The sequence below is a fragment of the Salvia splendens genome, chromosome 19 (genome assembly GCF_004379255.2).
Source record: "Salvia splendens isolate huo1 chromosome 19, SspV2, whole genome shotgun sequence".
In the NCBI taxonomy this organism is placed as follows: domain Eukaryota; kingdom Viridiplantae; phylum Streptophyta; class Magnoliopsida; order Lamiales; family Lamiaceae; genus Salvia; species Salvia splendens.
In genome coordinates this window covers 4,662,827-4,682,872 of record NC_056050.1, presented here as the reverse complement: position 1 = coordinate 4,682,872, position 20,046 = coordinate 4,662,827, and the positions used below count along the sequence as shown (strand labels likewise).

At 40.4% G+C, this 20,046-nt stretch overlaps 1 protein-coding gene across 1 annotated transcript; it reads right to left on the bottom strand.

Moving 5' to 3' along the window:
- Positions 1–1,785: 1,785 nt before the first annotated feature.
- Positions 1,786–7,798, bottom strand: LOC121779310 (putative receptor-like protein kinase At3g47110). The gene is made up of 8 exons (XM_042176619.1): positions 7,260–7,798; positions 6,299–6,520; positions 6,016–6,237; positions 5,725–5,943; positions 5,352–5,564; positions 4,752–4,895; positions 2,538–4,523; positions 1,786–2,438 (listed from the first exon to the last, which is right to left on the bottom strand). Exons 1-8 carry the CDS (start codon positions 7,720–7,722, stop codon positions 2,074–2,076), a joined length of 3,834 nt encoding a protein of 1,277 aa, XP_042032553.1. The 5' UTR covers positions 7,723–7,798; the 3' UTR covers positions 1,786–2,073.
- Between the last annotated feature and the right edge of the window lie 12,248 nt (positions 7,799–20,046).

Below are 20,046 nucleotides of genomic sequence, written 5' to 3'. Positions count from 1 at the left end.
TCCGGCGAATGCAGCCTGCCCCACCTCTTCTCCACGTCTGCCGCCGCCGCCGCCTGGAGCTCCATTCTCTGCACCGCCTCGTCCTCGGACGGTACTCTCTGTTCCGCCATTTTCGTCAACTCCGATGGCCAATTTGGCCTTGCCCCTCTGATTTTCCTCCCACCAATCTGGGAAACCAACCAATTTGAAGCAAGTTTCCAGGGTATGTTTGTTCATACCGCAATTCGAGCACCACAGCTTGGATTTGTCGGGTTTGGTTGCTCCGCGGCGGTTGTTGGAGGCGGCGTGGTGTGGTCCGAGACGGTTTGGCGGCTGCTGGGTCTGCGGCGTCTGGAATCGGGTGTTACGGGCTCCAAATCCGAGCCCTACCCCATTATTTGCTGCGGCGGTTGAGTCGGGGTTGGCCGGCGGCATTATCTTGAGCCGTATGGCCTCCCTCTTCACCCAGCCATATGCGACGTCTACTGGGGGGGCTGGGCTCTCTTTGAGGATGTCCCTTCTTGTTGTTCCTTCGAATTGGGGGTTCAACCCCGCCAAGAATTTGTATAATCGTTTCTGATTTGTGATATCTCGATACTCACCGACTCCTTTGTCACAACAGGTTATCGTCTTTGTCTGGCACCGATCGATTTCGATCCATACTCCATGTAGGGTTCTCCAATACGTCTCCAGATCCAAGTCCCCTTGGACGATTCGGCTGGCCTTATCCTCCAGGTCGTAAATCATGTACGAGTCCGACGTACTCTGGTACGTCACGGCTAAGCTGTCCCAGATGGCTTTCGCACTTTGGTGATGTGCGAAATCTCCGACAATTTCGATCTCCATATTGTCTACGATCCAGGAGAAGACCACTAAATCGGTCTCCTCCCATTCCAAGTATTCTTTATCGTTTGGCTTTGGTGGTTCCGGCACCCCGGTGATATGCCGTAGAGCCCTCCTGCTCCCGATGGCTACTCGCATCAGTCGAGCCCATAGGGGATAATTTCTCCCGTTTAGCTTGAATGCTACTGCAACATTCTTGCTTGCTTTGAGTTTAATGTCGCCGCTTTTGACATCGTCTCCTTCTGCCATTTTTCAGGTCTCTCGCCGGTTGTCCGCCTTCAGGTCGGGACAGGTATCGGGCGATGATGAAACTATATTCTGAGCCCTCGTTTATTATGCTCTGAATGCTCTGGTACCATGTTGAATAAGGCTATGTTTTATTCATCTAAGTATATGTTAATGATGGGAGAATACAAGCCTCATATAGGCAGCAATACTATGTACATATGGTAAGATTTACCCTAGCTATAAATCTGGAAAGGATCATTCTACATTAATTCTGTAATCTTCGTATAATCGCCGTGTGATCCTCGCGTGATCTTCGCTGCTTTCTAACAAAATTGTTAAAGGATAATGCCAAATCTCAAAACGTGTGTATTTTCATATATTTGGCGGAATCTGTCCTTCAAGTTGGTTGTGAGAGAGTGACAATATTTTGATATTGGGTTTATTGCTACACATACCATTTGGGAGCTCAAGATAGCATTAGGGTCGAAAGTAACGGAGTTTTTGAAGGAATATCTATCTTAATTGCATCACATTTAATTTTGTAGCTGAATTTTCAAATTTATGACAAGGATACTTGTGTGAATTTTTCTATAACATTACATTGTCGTGTAGAAATTTGTATGTACTAACTAAATTTGGATCAAGATATCTGTTTGTTGTATTACGTGATCAACTTGACGACTCCACTTGTATTTTTATTGTCTACCCAAATATACAAGATAATAAAATACTCCATTTGCTTTTGTGTGGTGTCAATTTATTGCGCAAATATGTAGATAAATAGATTGACTTCTACTAATTATAAGCATTGACTCTAAACTAAACGGCTATACAGAGGGTGTAGACTGAATAACAATTAGAAACGCAATGCTCCAACCGTTATCCTATATCCGTTTTCACCTCGATTCACAACCTATGAATGGAGATTAAACAGTGGTGAGTCCAAAAACATGATTAAAAAAAATGAAACCTAAGGGTGAAAACAAGCTTTTTTGATTCACCTAATGTGGCATAGCAAAAATTTCATGGACGACGCCATTGAGTAGCTGCTACAAATGTTGCATAAATCTTGTGCAGAGCAGCTGCTGTTTCAATCATATTGATCCTTTCATCTGCTGAATCAGCTAAACATTTCATTGCCAATTCAAATGTTGATAACATGCATTTCTCCTTGGCAGAGTAATGTTGATCTTCCCTTGACAACAAAGCAGACGCCATCACTTGAGTTGCGGTTTTTTGCTCTAATGCTTCATTTACCCACTGTTTTAAGCTTCTTTCTTCACCGAACATATCATCCGTTGGCATCTTTCCGGTAAACATCTCCAGCAGCAGTATCCCAAAACTATATACATCTCCATTTATTGACACTTTCCCTTCCATTCCAAACTCTAATAGTATTACATGCATTCAACTTTTTGTTAGGATTAGGTAAAACATTAATATATGAGGAAATTTAAATTGGAAAGTTCAGAATATATAGTGCATACCTGGTGCTGCATAACCAATGGTTGCCAGTGTTTGTGTTTGAATGATAGTTTCGCTTCCATCGAAAAGCTTGGAAATGCCAAAATCAGCAAGATGGGCAACCATGTCTTGATCAAGCAACACATTGCTTGGCTTTATATCACAGTGAACAATTGGGAATGTATGGCCGTGGTGAAGATATTCCAAGGCGGCCGCAACGTCTATTGCTATTTTCAAACTCTGTATAAGATCCAGACTATAATTGTTGGAATGCAACCATTTATCCAAGCTCCCATTTGGCATGTATGTGAGAATCAATGCTTTAAAGTTCATATTACAACAATATCCAATAACCCGAACTAAATTTCTGTGTCGAATGCTGCTCAATATAGAACTTTCAACACCAAAGCTCCTTGCTGCTCCTTGTAGTTCCAAGTTGAACACTTTTACTGCAACTTTCAACCCATCCGAAAGTGTTGCTTCGAATACAGAACCAAAGCTACCTCTTCCAAGTAGGTTGGTTTCACTAAATGAACTTGTTCCTCGTTCAAGTTCGTTGTAAGAAATCCCTATGCATTCAGTAATTTGTGCTGAAAAATGAACCGAGAGGGGTACTTTTTTCTGTTTACACATCCTTATGAAAGCAAGCAATGCAATCGCCACAATGACAGCTAAAATCAGCAGTGACACCGTGAGTTTCTTTGACAATGATCTATGATGATTTTTGGGGCATGGTGGAACTTGATATGCTATTGGACCACAAAGAGCTAAGTTGTGGGAAAAAGACGGAGCACTGAAGTTAGGGAAATGACCTCCGTCTGGAATTTTTCCTTCCAGTTTGTTGAAAGAAACGTTAAAACTTCCAAGAAAGTTAAGGTCTTCTAAGGACTTGGGTATTGATCCAGATAAATTATTGAAAGATAAATCCAATGTTATTAAACCTTTAATGTTTCCTAACGACTGAGGAATGGATCCGCTAAGAAAATTATTTGATAGGTTGAGAAAATCTAATGTTTGGCAACCATCAATTAAGGTCGGAATATCGCCTGAAAATTGATTAGAAGACAAATCCAAAGAGTTGATTAGCTTTAAATTTCCTAGTTGAGGTGACAATTGACCCCCAAAATAATTGGTGGACAAATTTAAATACACAAGGTCCGTGAGAATCCACAAGTTAGGAGGGATGGTTGAATTCAAATAGTTGGATCCTAAGTTGATGACTCTCAAGGATTTAACTTCACCCAAACATTCAGGTATTGGACCCACAAATAAGTTCCCTTCAAGGCTTAACTCCCCCAAATGATTCATTCCACAAAGATCATTAGGGATATACCCTACCAATTGATTGCCACTAAGATTTAGTCTTTGAAGTTGCTTCAGTTTCCCTATAGTTGGTGGCATGAGTCCACTCAGCTGATTTCCAAACAAACCCAAATATAGCAAACCACTTAAATTTCCCATCTCAGAAGGAATGACACCCTTGATGTTGCAGTATGATGCTTCAAAAACCTCTAAAGATGAGGAAAAATTCCCAAGTGAAGAGGGTAGGATTCCATTTAGTGGATTGCTATATATATTCAAGTACTTCAAATGTCTACAATTACTTAACGAAGAGAGAAATGTCAATTCCTGAGTTGGGAATTCTGCTCCACTCAAATTATTTCCCCAAAGGATAATTAGCTCTAGGAGCTTCAAATTACCAAAGAAGGGTATAGAGCCACTGAATGAGTTACCAGCCATCTCCAAGCTTTTAAGCTTAGAAGCATTATTGATAGAGGGTGGAATTTGGCCACTGAGTCGGTTAAGACTCAAAAGAAGATTTTCAAGATTGGGAAGTGAATTCCCCAAATCTGATGGAAGAGTACCTGAGAAGTTATTATATGTAACTTCCAAATTCTTCAATGTTGATATGTTGAATATGGAGGATGGGATGGATCCATATAATGAATTGCTGAACACAGTGAAATTCTCGAGTGTTGGTACAGTGCCAATCTCTTGTGGTAATTCACCTGCAACATTCAATATATATTAATACAATATTATACGTATTAAGTAATAAAATTAAATAGAACTTGCAATTCGTCTATGAATACTGATTATATTTTGTCAATTTGATAAAAAGTCCAAATTGTTTTTAATTATTTAGTGGGATATATTTGATAAAGAATTTTTGTTATAATAAAAAGTGTTGAAAGTGCATAGTTGCAAAGGGTAGAAAAGATCATGCATGGTAATACCTGTGAAATGATTATGATCCATGTACAAATTTTGAAGCATGCTCATATTTCCAATTGCACGGGGGATGTTGCCACTAAGATTGTTGAAACTTAACTCCAAGATCTCAAGTTTTTTGCATTTCCAGATACTTGGAGGAATGTATCCTTCAAAAGTAGATGCTTTGTAGATTATAGTTAAAACATAGCTATCCAAATCATCATTTTTCTAAGCAAAAAGTAATAATGTAGCCAGAAAATATAAATCTACTAAATAATAATAATAACTTGATTGTGGCCAGAAAATTGATAATATCCTAATGGTAATACTCCCTCTGTCCTTAAAAAAATAAACAAACTTACATATGGTACGAATTTTAATGTGTAGTTGTCAAAGTAAGAGATAGATGAAGTAAAAAAGAATAGAGGAAAAGGTACGGGAAGTAATGTTAGTGGATTGTAGGATCCACATTAGTGGTGTGTAATTGGTTAAAAACTTTCCTATCTAATTTTGGGTGGTGGGACTACCCAAAATAATAAAACTAGTGTATTTTTTTTAGGACAGATGGAATAAAATCTAATGCTCATGAAAGTCTATTAATGATTATAACTTGATAATATTACCTGTGAACTTGTTGTAGTTGAGATACAACTCCTCAAGCTGTGACAGAGTTTGGAAAATCGGAATACTTCCTGACAAACTATTGTTAAAGAAATTCAAGGTTGTCGCAGAGGAGATGTTGAAGACCGAAGATGGAATAATTCCGGTTAGAGAAGCGCTCTTAATGTTTAATATCTGTAGTCTTGAAAGATTCCCTATTTCTGCTGGAACTCCTCCTGAAATTATTAATTATATACACATAATGGGAAGCCTTGTATATATAATACTCCTGTAGAGAAGGCTTTGTGATGTGTAGCTGATCATTTTTCATATTATGGTATCCAAATTAATACTCTTCTAAAAGTGCTATAAAAGTAAGAAGAAATATGTTGAAACCTTGAAAACCATTGTACCCTAAGTACAGCTCTGTAAGCAATCCCAGTCTTCCCATTTCACGTGGGATGTATCCACTGAAATTGTTGAAGGATAACGACAACATCTCAAGATGTGCGCATTTCCATATATTTCGTGGAATCTGCCCTTCAAGTTGGTTCGAAGAGAACGAAAGATCTTTTATCCTATGCATGTTGTTGCACATGTCATCAGGGAGCAAACCTGATGATAAGAAATTCGTTATATATGTGTAGATAACGCACATATTGCGATAGTATTATGAGTTGAAGATACCTTTCAATTTGTTATCATCAAGATATAAGTTCTCAAGCTTTGGTAGATTGTGGAAAGTTGGGATACTTCCTGACAAACTATTGTAAGAGAGGCTCAGGTATGTCAAGGAAGAAATGTTGAAGATTGAAGATGGAATAATTCCAGTTAGAGAAGCATTGTCTATGGATAATATCTCCAGTCTTGAAAGATTCCCTATTTCTGGTGGAACTCCTCCTACAATCACTGTATATCAACATAATGAATCATTACATATCAATCATATAGGAAGAAGAGAATGTCATACCTCGAAAACCATTATTGTACCCCAAGTACAACTTTGTAAGGAAGCTCAATCTCCCAATTTCACGTGGGATATTGCCACTGAAATTGTTGAAGGATAATGACAACTTCTCAAGATGTGTGCATTTCCATATGTTTGGCGAAATCTGCCCTTCAAGTTGGTTCCAAGAGATCGCTAGTATTTTGATGTTGGGCGTATTGTTGCACATAGCACCCGGGAACGAACCTGGTAGTATATAATTTCCAAATACAATTTCTTTAAAGGTTCGTTCGGTACACGGAATTGGAATTGGAATTGGAATACGAATTCTATGGAATCGAATTTGAAAGAATTTAATTATAATTCAATTTCAAATCCTTTGTTCGGTAAAATGATATACTCCCTCCGTCCTACTTGAGTCACTTCTTTTTGTGCATTACATTATTCTCTCATTTACTTTATTCTTTCTCTACTCTAACTTTTTTTAAATCATTTTTCCGAAACAGATAAAAAAAGAAGTGACTCAAGTAACATGGGACAGGGGAGTAATTGATAAGAATTTGAATTCAAAAGATTATGCAGTGTGTGTGTGACGGTGCTTGTGTGTATGTGTGTATGTATATACAGTTGAGTGTTGTGTCTCTGTGTGTGCAAGGGTGTGTTGTGTGTGTATATGTGTGTATGTGCAGTCGTGCAGCGGTGCAGGTGTATGTGTGTGCACGCGCAAGTGTGTGGTGTGTGAAAGTGCAATTTAATTATTATTTGAAATTCTAATTATCGACTTTTGATATGGAATTCAAATTGTGGAATTCGGAGGAATTGAAATTGTAATTCAATTCCAAATCTAAATATTTTATGTCACCGAGCATTGGATTTGGAATCGGAAGCTCCAATTCCGTGATATCGAATGGAGTCTAATTGATTACCGTACAAGTGTAATATTTATAATATGGATTTGTTAAACAAAGACGCATAAAAGTTGTACCTAAGAAAGAGTTATTGGAGAGAGAGAGTTCTTCCAGTTGAGGTAAACTGCCCAACCATGTTGGTATTTCTCCGGTGAATGCATTCGCTCCCACATTCATCACCTTCAAGCGATGCAATTTAGAGAGCTGAAAGGGTAAGATCCCCGTGAAACGATTAAAACGGATATCCAAATATCTGAGAAACGTGAGGTTTCCGAGATGTGGAGCAACAGTTCCCGCAAGGTCGTATCGAGAGAGATTTAGAGCAGTGACACGGCCGTGTTTGAGGCCGCATGACACACCAATCCAATCACAGACTGATGTGTTTTGGGACCAATTGGTGCTCAAGATAGCATGAGGGTCGGAAATGATGGAGTTTTTGAAGGAGATAAGTGCATTTCTATCTGAGACAGAATTCAAGGAGAAGGCATAGCTATTCAATAACAAGATTGAAAGAGCAAAGGAAAACGTAAGATTCGCCATTAATTTGCTGCTTGTGGAATATATTAAAGATTTAATCTCTTTGAAGCAATAATATATTTCGTAAGATGATCTTTGCAAAGTTTTTTCCCACCACACATTTTCGTCCATAAAAAAGAATCTTATAGTTTCACTGTCTATTGCTTCAACATCATGACATTGGCAACGTACAAATTTATATGTGAAACAAAATTGGATAATGTTAAAAACCAATGAAACCAATTTCCACATTATCAAGATGTCTATTTACTGTTACGTGATAAATAGGGCAAACGACGTGGCTCCACTTGTCAGTCACACTTATTTTTTATTAAAAAAATTAATGTAATCAAATATAAGTACCAGATAATTGAACTACTCCATTATGTGGTATCAATTAATTTCACAAATATAAAAATAAATAGATAAAATTCCACAAATTGAACGCAAAATAGCAAGGTTATTAAGAAAGTGTAGATTATGGATAACAATCACTTTCCTGTGATTGCAAAAAATATAAATAATTTTTTGAGTTTGGATTAGGTGTAAAATAATTAGAGATGTGTGACATTTAATAGATCCGAAGTCAATGCAATTGATTTTATTGGTGATGGTTTAATCGAAATTGTTTCTAGTCCACGTTGTACGTAGCAGCAGTGGCGGATCCAGGATTTTTGGTTTGGGGGTGGGTATGAAAGGACGAATTACGCACGCGTGTCGTAGGCGCGTATTCTTCCTATTCAACAATACTTATACGTTCCCACTTCCCAAAATACTATTAATTAGTATGTGGTAAGTCGGATGTCGATCCCACGAGGAACGGTCGTATCCGTTATGTATTTCAACACTTGTTTGGCGATGCCGCCACGCTTTAATTTGGGGTTGGGAATTAAACTACGAAATATAAACAAGACTTAAACTAATGTGGGAACTAAGAGTGCAAATAAAATTCAATATGAAGAAAGCATATACACTGGAACGTAAACTGGGCAAGCTAATAAACTGGGCAGTTTGACAGGAAAATAAAAGCAGAATAATGACAACACCTTGTGAAATAGCACTTTCGGGAAATAAAGGAACAGGGGAGAGAAACCAGCTTTTGTCACGAAAAATACTAAGTAAAAGAAGCAAAAGGAACTAAGTAGAAGGCTGCTAACTAAATTCCAAGTGTTCACACCTAATTGAAAGCTAGAGAAACTAATTTACTAGGAAAGAGACACTTAAAAGGTGGAATCTAAAAGCCTACTTAACTAGCTAATTTGGAGACTTCCTAAAGTGACTAAGCTGACATAAAAAGCATGAGAGAGAGAGTTTAAAACTGATTTTGAAGGCTCCATGTCAAAGAGTGAAAAGGAATTGTACTAGTTGCTTGCTAATGGCTATTATCCAATGGTCAAAAGTAGTAGAAAACTAAACTAAACAAGGGATAAAAGGATTAACACTTTGTAATCAGATTTTGGGGTTCCTAAATACACTAAGGCACGAAAACATGAGTAAAGAAATGACTAAATGGCTGCTACACACTTAACTATGCTAGAGAAACACCAAATCAACAAGTTAGCTACCTAATTATGCCTTGAAAACACCAAATAAAAAGCTAAAAATTAACAACTTGGAGAAGATAAACAAATCTTAAGAACATTCAACAATGGAGGATAGAAATAACTAAAGAAATTACAGCAACTAAAACACACTAGCATACAAGAACCAAACTACTAAGCAAGGGGAAATCACCATACAAATTGCAACTTAAAACACATTGTTTTCTCTTCTTTTTTTACTGATTTTCGAAATTAAAGGGATGGAAAAAAAAAATTAACTAGCTGAACTAAACACTTAGGAAGGATCAAAGAAATAAGATGCAAAAGAAAAATCTAAACAAGCTAAGCAAGTAAAACCAAACTAGCAACAACCACTATTTTTTACTTCTTTTCTTCCATCAAAAGTTTCAAGTAGAATCAGCCCCTACAAGACCCTTTTAAAAGCATACAAACTTCAAATAAACAAACAAAGAAATCAACAAAGACAAAGGCTAGCTAAGGAACGAAAAAAAGTAAATCAATGCAAGGAATTTAAACTAAAAGCTCAAGAACACCAACAACCAAACATAAATGCTAAACACCTAGAGATTTAAATGCACCAAAAGCTTTTTAATATCAGCCCAACAACCTTAACTAGAGAGTTAAGATGTTGGAAAATGAGTACAATAAGGAACTAGGTCATTCAAAGCATTAAAACACTACACAACTACAAGCTTCACCCCATGGTGAGCAAAAGTGGCAATGGCTGCCTATGGTTCGAAATTTGCTTCAAGGATGAGAGAAAACTAAGCTTAGAGAGAGAAACTAAAACTAACTAAAGCTAGCTAAAGAGTGGTTCCCCCCCAAGTTGTTCCAAAAGGTAAGTTTTGTTGATTTTGTTACACTTCTTCCAACCAATCTGATGTGGAAGTCTTCTCCACTCCCAATGATGGTAGTTGGCTTCTTTTGCCTTCAAAAGTGTCGCTTGTGGGCATTGGTAGCACAAAGACTCGTCAACTTAGCTTTGAAATGCGACTTGGAGGAGCTGTCAACATTGCTCGGACACTGGCCAATCCATCAAACTGGGCAGTTTGTGTCTTGTGGATTCCTTCTATCTCAAACCACTGAATTTGCATCCAATTTTCCTCTACTTTGGCATGTAATCCAGAATCCATTCCATTAGCATGCTCGTCGGACCACTCCATTCATTTCCTGCCAAAACATACACCTTCTCATGCAAATATTCAACTAAAGAATGCAAAAAGTGATCCAATTCAAGTGACGAAAATTAGCCTATCAAACCTCCTCACACTTGGATCATACTTGTCCCAAGTATGTGGTTGGACTTTTCACTCAATTGCTAGTTTAAGTCACTTCCCTCTTCTCTCAACACACACTAAATTAAAACAACACAACATACAACACAAACAAGTACAAGACACAAACACAAAAGTAGACTCAAACGAAAACACACAAAACTACACACAAGAGTCAAGCTTATGAAACGCAAACAATACTCAACCTCCCCGAAATTCAAGCAAAAATGCAGCCCAACTGAATTTTTTTCCTCAAAATATGGTTCATGTTGTCAGTTTTGTCAAGATAGTTAAGCACTACACAAAAGTTCAAGTTTCCTCAAGTCACCTCTCAAAGTGTAAAGTGTTTCACTCAAAGCTCACCACAAGCACTCAAAAAGATATCACTTAGTCAAATAGCTCGAAAGGGGCTTTGAGAGGGTTGTAACGGGGCTTTCGGACCTTTTGAATTGCATTGGATGGATCCTAGGGGTCCTAAGCTCAATGCAGAGAGTGAAACTATGCATTTGAAATGTGTACACACTCACAGAAATCAAAACCAAAACATGACGAACTTATGAACTTCAAATGTGGCTTTGTCGCACGTCAACTTCCTTCTTGCTTTTTGTGCTTCTTTCTCCTCTTTTCTTCTTCTTTTTTTTTTCTGTCATGCACTTTTTTTTTCTTCTTTTTTTCTTCCCTTTTCTTTTCTTGTTCTTCTCTTCTCTGTTTTTTTTTCTTCTGCCTCATACTTCTTCTTTTTTTTTTTTTTTTTTTTGTCATTTTCTTGATCTTTTTCTCAAAAGGTTCTCAATGTAACGACATTCTTCATCTTCAAACGGGATAAGATTCACCCTATTCGGCTTGACTAAGCTAGTGTGTAATATGCATAGTTGGGGTGTGGATGTAGGCTTTTATGTGGCTTAGGAGAGTATATTCTGGGCAATGAAATGAACAAGGCCTAGGCTTCAAATTGGATCACTAGGGATAGCTCATTAGGTAGGATTATCAACAAAATTGAGGCTCAAGTGGCTATCCTAATGCCCTCTAACATTTGCCAAAATGACCAAGCGATATCAAAGATTGTGCAAGTCACACACACTCAATAACACTCACAAAAAGATAGTAGAAAGTATTCTACTTTAGAAACAAATCTTGAGGTTAAAGCAAATGAGTAGTGCTCTACTTTTCCATCGTACAAACGTCATCCAACAACCCATTATTTGGAAAGAGAACTTTGCAAAACAACTGCATTCAAACTCGTTTTAAGGGAAAATATTTTGCAAAGTCTATGCATCAAAGCTTGACTAAAAACTCAAAAACCTTCATATTTCTTTTTTTCATTTTTAAACAAAAACTGACACTTGCCTAACAAACGGATAAAAACCTTCATTTTTTTCAAAGAAGAAAAAAAAAACTAACTCCAGCTTAAGAACTAATTTACACAACTAAAGTGACGAAAAACAACACATCCAACGACAAATAATCTCCCTCCTCACACTTAAACCTTGCTTGCCCTCAAGCGAATTTGGCTAAAATGTTAGGAAAGAAATCTGACTAAATTCAACAAAACAAAGAAAACGAAAAAGACACCAACTGAAAAACACATAAAAATCTCACCTCCTCACACTTGGGCTTTGCTTGCTCGAGAGCAAGTAGACCAAGGGTTTAGAAAGAGACCACTAACATCACAAAACAGTTACAAATGCCGGCAAGGCCACAAACACAAATCAAGGCTTTAATGCAAACACTCACGTCACACACCACACATATATACACAAGTAGAAGAGAGAGTTGGATAGAAATCACCTCCCCCGCCTTGTGCGGAGGGTACGGGCTGATGTGGCAGGGGGTGGTGGAGCTGGTGCTTCCTCCGGCTCGGGCACGGTCTCGGGTACAGGTGTGGAGGCTTGGGCAGATTCGGCGGTTACTGGAATGGGAACTTCCTCAGCTACTACTTCTGGAACCGAGGCCTCGGCAGTTGCCACTTCTGGAACCGAGACCTCGGGAGGTTGCTGGAGACGGGCCAGCAAGCTCACGTGGTCCATTAGCTTTCCGAGATCAGCCTTGAGGTCTTTTAGGCCCTGGGCATGTGCCTCTCGAGTCTCCTTTAATTCACGAGCTGCATGGTCATTGGCCTCTTTTAGCTTCGCCATTTTCTTCTCAATCTTCTTCAATCTTTTCTCCATCCCTCCACTTGAAACACCCTTAGAGATCATCACAGTGGGGGTGTCTCCTGGTGAATAGAAACGGGGAGTACCCCCTGTTATGCTTATAAGGCCCGCATCTTGAAGGAATTCCAAATCAAAAGGACGTGGGGCTGGAGTAAGAGGAGTCATGGATAGGGGGGAGGGCTTCCCAAACTTGAAATTTTCATGTACAAACTTTCCCAAGTACTGGCAGATTGTGAAATGTCGATGTGGGTTGCGACTAATGGCACGTATCTGGTAAGCCAACCAAAATCCAAGATGGATCCTCACCCCTCTCACAATACACCATAGGAAATATAGAACGGCACTCGTGACACGGGAATAAGCTGTGAACATGCCTATGATATTGGTGAATAGGAATACATGGCACATTCGCAAAACGGGGTCAATGATGTTGTACCCAAAAGCTCTAGAATAGTGGTAAGGCTGTTTCAAGCCAGTCAAATACCCCCACGCAGCATTCGCATCACTCTGTACATGTCTCCCAGGCAGTCCCCGTTCCAATTTCTCTGCCTCCCCGCTCACAATGTCATCAACTGTGTATAACCCCAATCTTACACTCCACTCATTTAAGTTCATACGGTGGTATTCATCAAATAGTCGGAATTCAATGCACGTTGTGTTCAAATTTGTGGTGACGTCAAACTTGAATGAAGTAAAGAACTCATCACATAAGATCAGAGGCACCTTGTATGTATCCAAATCCATTAACCATGAGAGACCTGCCCTATCCATATAATCTGCAAATTCTTCATGGACTTGCAAAGTGTCAAGAGAGTCGAAATGTACCAAATATCCGGACAAGTATCTCTTGAGCCCACCTTGTCGGCGTTTGAGACTCGCAGCCAACTTAGGATCCGAAAATTGCTTCATCAATTCAGCGAGCTCCATGTCAAGCTCGACTCCGTATTTGGCATAACTAGTTGGCTGCTCTACTCTTTCTTCCTCAGATTCGGAAGATGAGGAGGCGCTGCTTGAGTCACTGGTCTCACCTCCACTTGCCGGTGGGGTCTGAATTGTCGGGCCAAGAGATCGTGGCCTAGAATCTGCTCTCCAGGTAGCTTGCTTTTTCTTCCTCGGTTCCATGGGATGCTTTCCTTTTCTCTTTCGCTCCCTCTCGGCAGTTCCTTCATCAAGCTTTTCCTTGGAAACACCTGCGGGCAGACTTGAGCTATCATGGTGCATCGGGCTAGGTGGGAACATCCTATCATGTCCATCTACATTTTCCTCGGGCTCGCTCTCTGATTCAGTCGCGGTTTGGCAATCCGCTGGGAACTTGTTCATATCAAATGTGAGCACAATGTTTTGCTCATTTCTGCACTCTGCAGAACCCTCATTGGTAGCGCAAGAAGCATCAGCTAGATGCTTTGCTGACTGAGCTTTTGCAACAGGTGATTTTCTGGCAGCAGCTGGTCGGATAGCAGCGGAGCGACCCGTCACACCCAGGACAGTTGGCTCCGGCGCGACTGACTTGACTTTGGGCTTTGGTCTGAGTTGTTGTTTTTCTACCGGCTGTGCAGCTGTGGAAGGGGCGTTGGGTTTGCCCGACAGTGTAGCTGTAGTAGCAGCCCCTTTTTCCGGCGTCTTCTTCAATTTCCGGGGTGGCATGGTGGTGCTTCGGTGGCGGGAAATTGAAGAGTTGCTCTGAAAATTTGGGAAAAGAAGGAGAAATTACCGTAAAGGAGAACTTGTGGAAAAGGAGGTGAAAAGCGAGGGTGAATTTAGGGATTGGAGATTTTTCTTCTTTTTTTTTTTAAGTGATAGATTGAGTAAGAAAAACAATCCCCAAAACTCTGTACTCTCCAAAAGTCACTTTTTTTTTTTATAATAAAGGTAGGAAATGGGCTATACTTAAATGAAACAACCAAATGGGCCGTCTCTTTTTCTTTCAAAGTGATTCAAATGGGCCCATTTTTCCCAACTTAAATTTTTAGCACAGCCCCTAACATTTACATTAATACTAATACAGTACGAGTGAAAAAAAAACTCACACATGAACTTACTGCAAATATTTCAACAACAAAGATAAATAATTTTTCAACTAAAATTTCGAGCACAGCCCCCAAATTTTTTTTTTTTTTTACTTTTACTTTTTTTTTTAGTTTTTGTTGAAAAATATATATATATATATATATATATATATATATATATATATATATATATAGGGTTTTGATCTATGCAAAACTAGATTTAAATACAGAAACGCAGAACAGTATCATAATTAGGTCACTTTTAGGTCATAATTAGGTAATTTTTAGGTCATGCTAACAAAGCATGACCTAAAACGATCTTAGCATGACATTAAACTCAAATATTATAATATGACCTAAAATTGCTTAATTATGACCTTCCGTGTTTTTGGTTAATTATTGACCATTAGATCATCTAATCCTAGGGCCAAGATTTGGTCTGCATTTCTGGATTTAAACACATACTTATTTTGATCATCTCCCTATATATATATATATATATATATATATATATATATATTTACATGAAAAGTTTTATCACCCTAGTTTGAAACCCGAGGTATATACAATGGGATTTCTTCCACCGTATATGCTTCTGAAGGCTCCAAAAAGATTTTTAATCTATGACCATTCACAACAAAGGGCTGAGAAATAGAGTCAACTCCCTGAATTTCGATGGCTCCATTTGGATGAATTGCTCGGATGATGTAAGGACCCGTCCACTTGGATTTTAATTTTCCCGGCATGATTTTGAGCCTTGATTGGAATAGGAGAACTTTTTGCCCGACCCCAAATGACTTTCCCCTCAAATTTTTGTCATGCCATAACTTGGTCTTTTCTTTATACCACATCGCGGCATCATATGCTTCAAGGCGAAATTCCTCAAGCTCTTGGAGTTGGAGCTTCCTCTCCTCCTCACACTTGCCCGGTTCCATACTCATCTTTTGAATGGCCCAATAAGCGCGATGTTCAATCTCAACGGGAAGGTGGCACATTTTGCCAAAAATGAGGCGATATGGTGACATCCCGATTGGCGTCTTGTACGCCGTGCGGTAAGCCCATAGTGCGTCATCTAGTCTCGCACTCCAATCCTTCCTTGAAGGATTCACCGTCCTCTCTAACACATGCTTGATCTCCCGATTTGAGATCTCGGCTTGCCCATTGGATTGTGGATGATACGGGGTGGATAAGCGGTGATGCACACCATATTTCTTCATCAAAGCATCGATTGTGCGATTGCAAAAATGTGTACCTTGATCGCTTATGACGGCCTTTGGTACTCCATAACGGCTAAAAATGGTGGACTTAAGGAAAGAAGCTACCTCTCTTGAGTCATTAGTCCTTGTAGCCTTTGCTTCAACCCACTTGGAAACGTAGTCGACGGCCACTAAGATATATGAATTCCCGAATGAGCTCGGAAAGGGCCCCATGAAATCCATCCCCCACACATCAAAAATCTCACAAACAATAATGGGATTTTGGGGCATCTCATCTCTAGCCGAAAGTCCTCCCATAAATTGGCAACGAGGACATCTTTTGCAAAATTCATAAGCATCACGATGGAGCGTCGGCCAAAAGAATCCACTATCCAACACCTTCCTCGCTGTCCTCTTTGGTCCAAAGTGGCCCCCACATGCTAATGAATGACAATGCAATAGGATATCTTCTTGATCGGGCTCGGGAATGCACCGTCGAATCACTTGGTCGGCTCCCACTCGCCAAAGGTATGGATCATCCCAAAAGTAGTATTTGCTCTCGCTACGGATCTTCATTCTTTGAGCCTTGGTGATGATCAGTGAAGAAGGCAGATCTCCAGTGGTAAGATAATTTACGATGTCGGCGAACCACGGCTCTTTGTATCCTGTTGTGTTTTCCTCTGAGGCATCCAGACTGGCCAGTTTGACAAACTGGGCAGTATATAGGTGTTCCTCCGGATATGCATCATCGACCGGATCATGAATTCCATCTTTCACTATTCGGCTCAAATGATCAGCCACTTTGTTTTCAGCCCCTTTTTTGTCTTTTACCTCCCAATCAAACTCTTGAAGTAATAATACCCAACGAATCAACCGCGGTTTGGCTTCCTTTTTTGACAAAAGGTATTTAAGAGCGGCGTGATCGGTGTATACTATGATTTTAGACCCAAGGAGGTATGGTCTAAATTTCTCAAACACATAGACCACTGCCAAGAGCTCTTTCTCGGTGGTATCATAATTACCTTGAGCTTGATTTAAGGTTTTTGAAGCATAGTATATCACGTGACTTTCCTTCCCTACACGTTGGCCAAGCACGGCACCAACGGCTTGATCACTTGCATCACACATGATCTCGAAAGGGATGCTCCAATCCGGGCCTCTAATCACGGGTGCCGAGACCAGCTTGTCTTTCAAAGCTTGAAATGCCCACTTACATTCATCATCAAACTCGAATTCCACATCATTTTGTAGGAGGCGTGTCAATGGTCGAGCTATCTTGGCAAAATCCTTGATAAATCTCCTATAAAAGCCGGCATGACCAAGGAAACCGCGTATCTCCTTTTGATTTGTGGGATACGGTAGTTGGGCAATGACATCCACCTTCGCCTTGTCGACTTCAATCCCTCTTCCGGATACAACATGGCCGAGAACTATCCCCTCCTCTACCATGAAATGGCACTTTTCAAAATTCAACACAAGGTTCTTCTTTTCACATCTTGCAAGCACCAAGTCGAGATTGCTCAAGCATTTCTCAAATGAATCCCCATATACCGTGAAGTCGTCCATAAAAATCTCAATGCACTCCTCAATAAGGTCGGAAAATATGCTCATCATGCACCTTTGAAAGGTTCCGGGTGCATTGCATAATCCAAATGGCATGCGTCGATATGCATAGGTGCCAAAGGGGCAAGTGAAGGTCGTCTTCTCTTGATCATCGGGGTTGACAAATATTTGGAAATAGCCGTTGTATCCATCAAGAAAGGAAAAGTACTTCTTCCCAGCCAATCTCTCAAGCATTTGGTCGATGAAAGGAAGTGGGAAATGATCCTTTCGTGTGGCTTCATTCAATCTCCGGTAGTCGATACACATGCGCCACCCCGTCACCAACCTAGTGGGGACCAACTCATTATTGGCATTCTCCACGACTTGAATTCCAGACTTTTTCGGAACCATGTGGATGGGGCTGACCCACTTGCTATCGGGGATAGGATAGATGATCCCTATTGACAATAGCTTGAGAACTTCCTTCAACACAACTTCCCTCATGTTCGGGTTCAACTTTCTTTGTGGATCACGGTGTGGCTTGGCATTTTCCTCCAAATTGATGTAGTGCATACAAATATCGGGACTAATACCCGTGATATCGGCCAATGTCCACCCAATCGCCTTTTTGTGCCCCTTCAGCAACTCGATCAACTTCTCTTCTTGGCCTTTCTCCAATCCATTATTGATGATAACAGACAGAGTGTCATTTTCTCCTAAGTAGACATACTTGAGGTTAGTAGGAAGCGGCTTCAATTCCAATTTTGGTGGACGAACTTCCGACGGTACCAATTCCTCTTCTGCCCTCAGACTGGGCAGGTTGCACCGACTGGGCAGTTCGTCTGGGTTGGGCAGGTTACTGGCAGATTTTGCACGCTCCAATTTGTTGCACCACTTCATGATGGCCGCCTCTATCTCCTCATCACTCGATCCTTGTGAACTAAATAACTCACTCATACCACTTGCCTCCAACTCGGCTTGCTCTTCACTAGTAGATGTAGGGTACCTATCCTGCAAAAACTCGGCCTCAAGGTAATCTTGGACCATCGGGTCAATGATATCAAGAGAATTTGCATTCTCAACATCCAAGGGTCTCTTCATAGCATCATCAATACCAAATGTATATTTTTCACCATGATAGTCCAAACAAATAGTACCCTCAAACACATTGATCATGCTCTTAGCAGTGCGCAAGAATGGTCTTCCTAACAACACACCATTAGATTCCCTAGATATCATATCGTTCATACTAATCACATAAAAGTCAACGGGATATTGAAATTCATGCACTTTCACAATAACATTCTCAAGCACACCCTCGGGACATATGCAAGACCTATCGGCTAATTGAATCACAACCTTTGTCTCGGACATTTCAACTCCAACCAAACGATTATAAATGGACAAAGGCATAACATTTATAGAAGCACCAAGGTCACACATTGCATGTGGGATATGAACATCACCAATAGTAATGGGAAGTGAAAACATACCCGGGTCCTTGCATTTCGATGGAAGATGATTTTGGATGACGGCGGACACGTTCTCACCTACCACGATTTTCCCATCCACCTTTGATTTCCCGGAAATGCAATCCTTGATGAATTTGCTGACCGAGGGCAGCTTCAATGCCTCCATGAATGGTATGCTGACCTCCAACTTGTTGAAAATAGCCATAAAATCCATCGGATCCTCCTTCCTTGCCTTTTGTGCAAATCGCCCCGGAAAAGGGGGTTTGGCCTTAGCAATTGGTTGGAGCACCTCATTCTCTACACCACTCAAATCTTTCTCTGGTCTTAAAGGTATGGGTGTAGGCCAATCGGGTGGAATGATGATGTTCACTTCGATCTCTTCATCGCTATCATCTACCCGTTCAAACTGGGCAGTTTCCTGACTTGGGCAGTGTGCTGCGCTGGGCAACCTGGCCCCCTGTTCCGATGATTCCCCCAGTCCGTTGTTTGAGTTATTGTTGAATGAAGCTTTCAACTCTTTCCCGGACCTGAGGGTAATCTGATTGAGGGTCTCATTCCTTGGTGGTTGCACTTGAGCCAGAATTCCTCCACCATTCCCACGTATATCATTGATGGAAGTCGCCAATTGCGTCATTTGGCGTGCAAGATGATCAAGACTAATCTTTTGCTCTCGTTGCGCATCTTGTAGCTTGTGCACCACATCATTGTTGGCTTGCAAGTTATTTTGCATGAATTGTTGGGACGAGATCAAGTCTCCCATCATTTCTTCCAAGGATTTGGTCGGCTTTGGAGGATGATTTGGTTGATTTTGGCCATGGTTTTGTTGTTGAAAACCCGGCGGAGGTCCTCTTTGATGGGGCGGCCTATAAGCATGATTTCCTCCTTGATTTGGCCCTTGTGGAGCTTGGTAATGCGCTTGTGGTGGTGGCCCTTGAATTTGTTGGCTCGGGTCGTTCCATTTAAAATTGGGATGATCACGCCATCCGGGATTATACGTAGGTGCATATGGATCTCTCTTTTGGCCTCGATGTTGCCAATCCCCCGCGGCATTCACTTGGGCCATAGGCTGCCCTTCCTCGACTCGACAATAGGGCGTGGTATGATCCTCTCTGCCACACACTCCACAAACAATTTCGGGTTTTG

What these genes read in the sequence shown, in the direction of transcription:
- LOC121779310 (XM_042176619.1), bottom strand. Translation starts at nt 7,722, where the DNA reads ATGGCGAATCTTACGTTTTCCTTTGCTCTTTCAATCTTGTTATTGAAT. An exon ending in CTCCAATAACTCTTTCTTAG is followed by an intron (nt 6,521 to 7,259) that starts GTACAACTTTTA and finishes ATATACTACCAG; the next exon opens with GTTCGTTCCCGGGTGCTATG. An exon ending in GGATCATAATCATTTCACAG is followed by an intron (nt 4,524 to 4,751) that starts GTATTACCATGC and finishes TGAATGTTGCAG; the next exon opens with GTGAATTACCACAAGAGATT.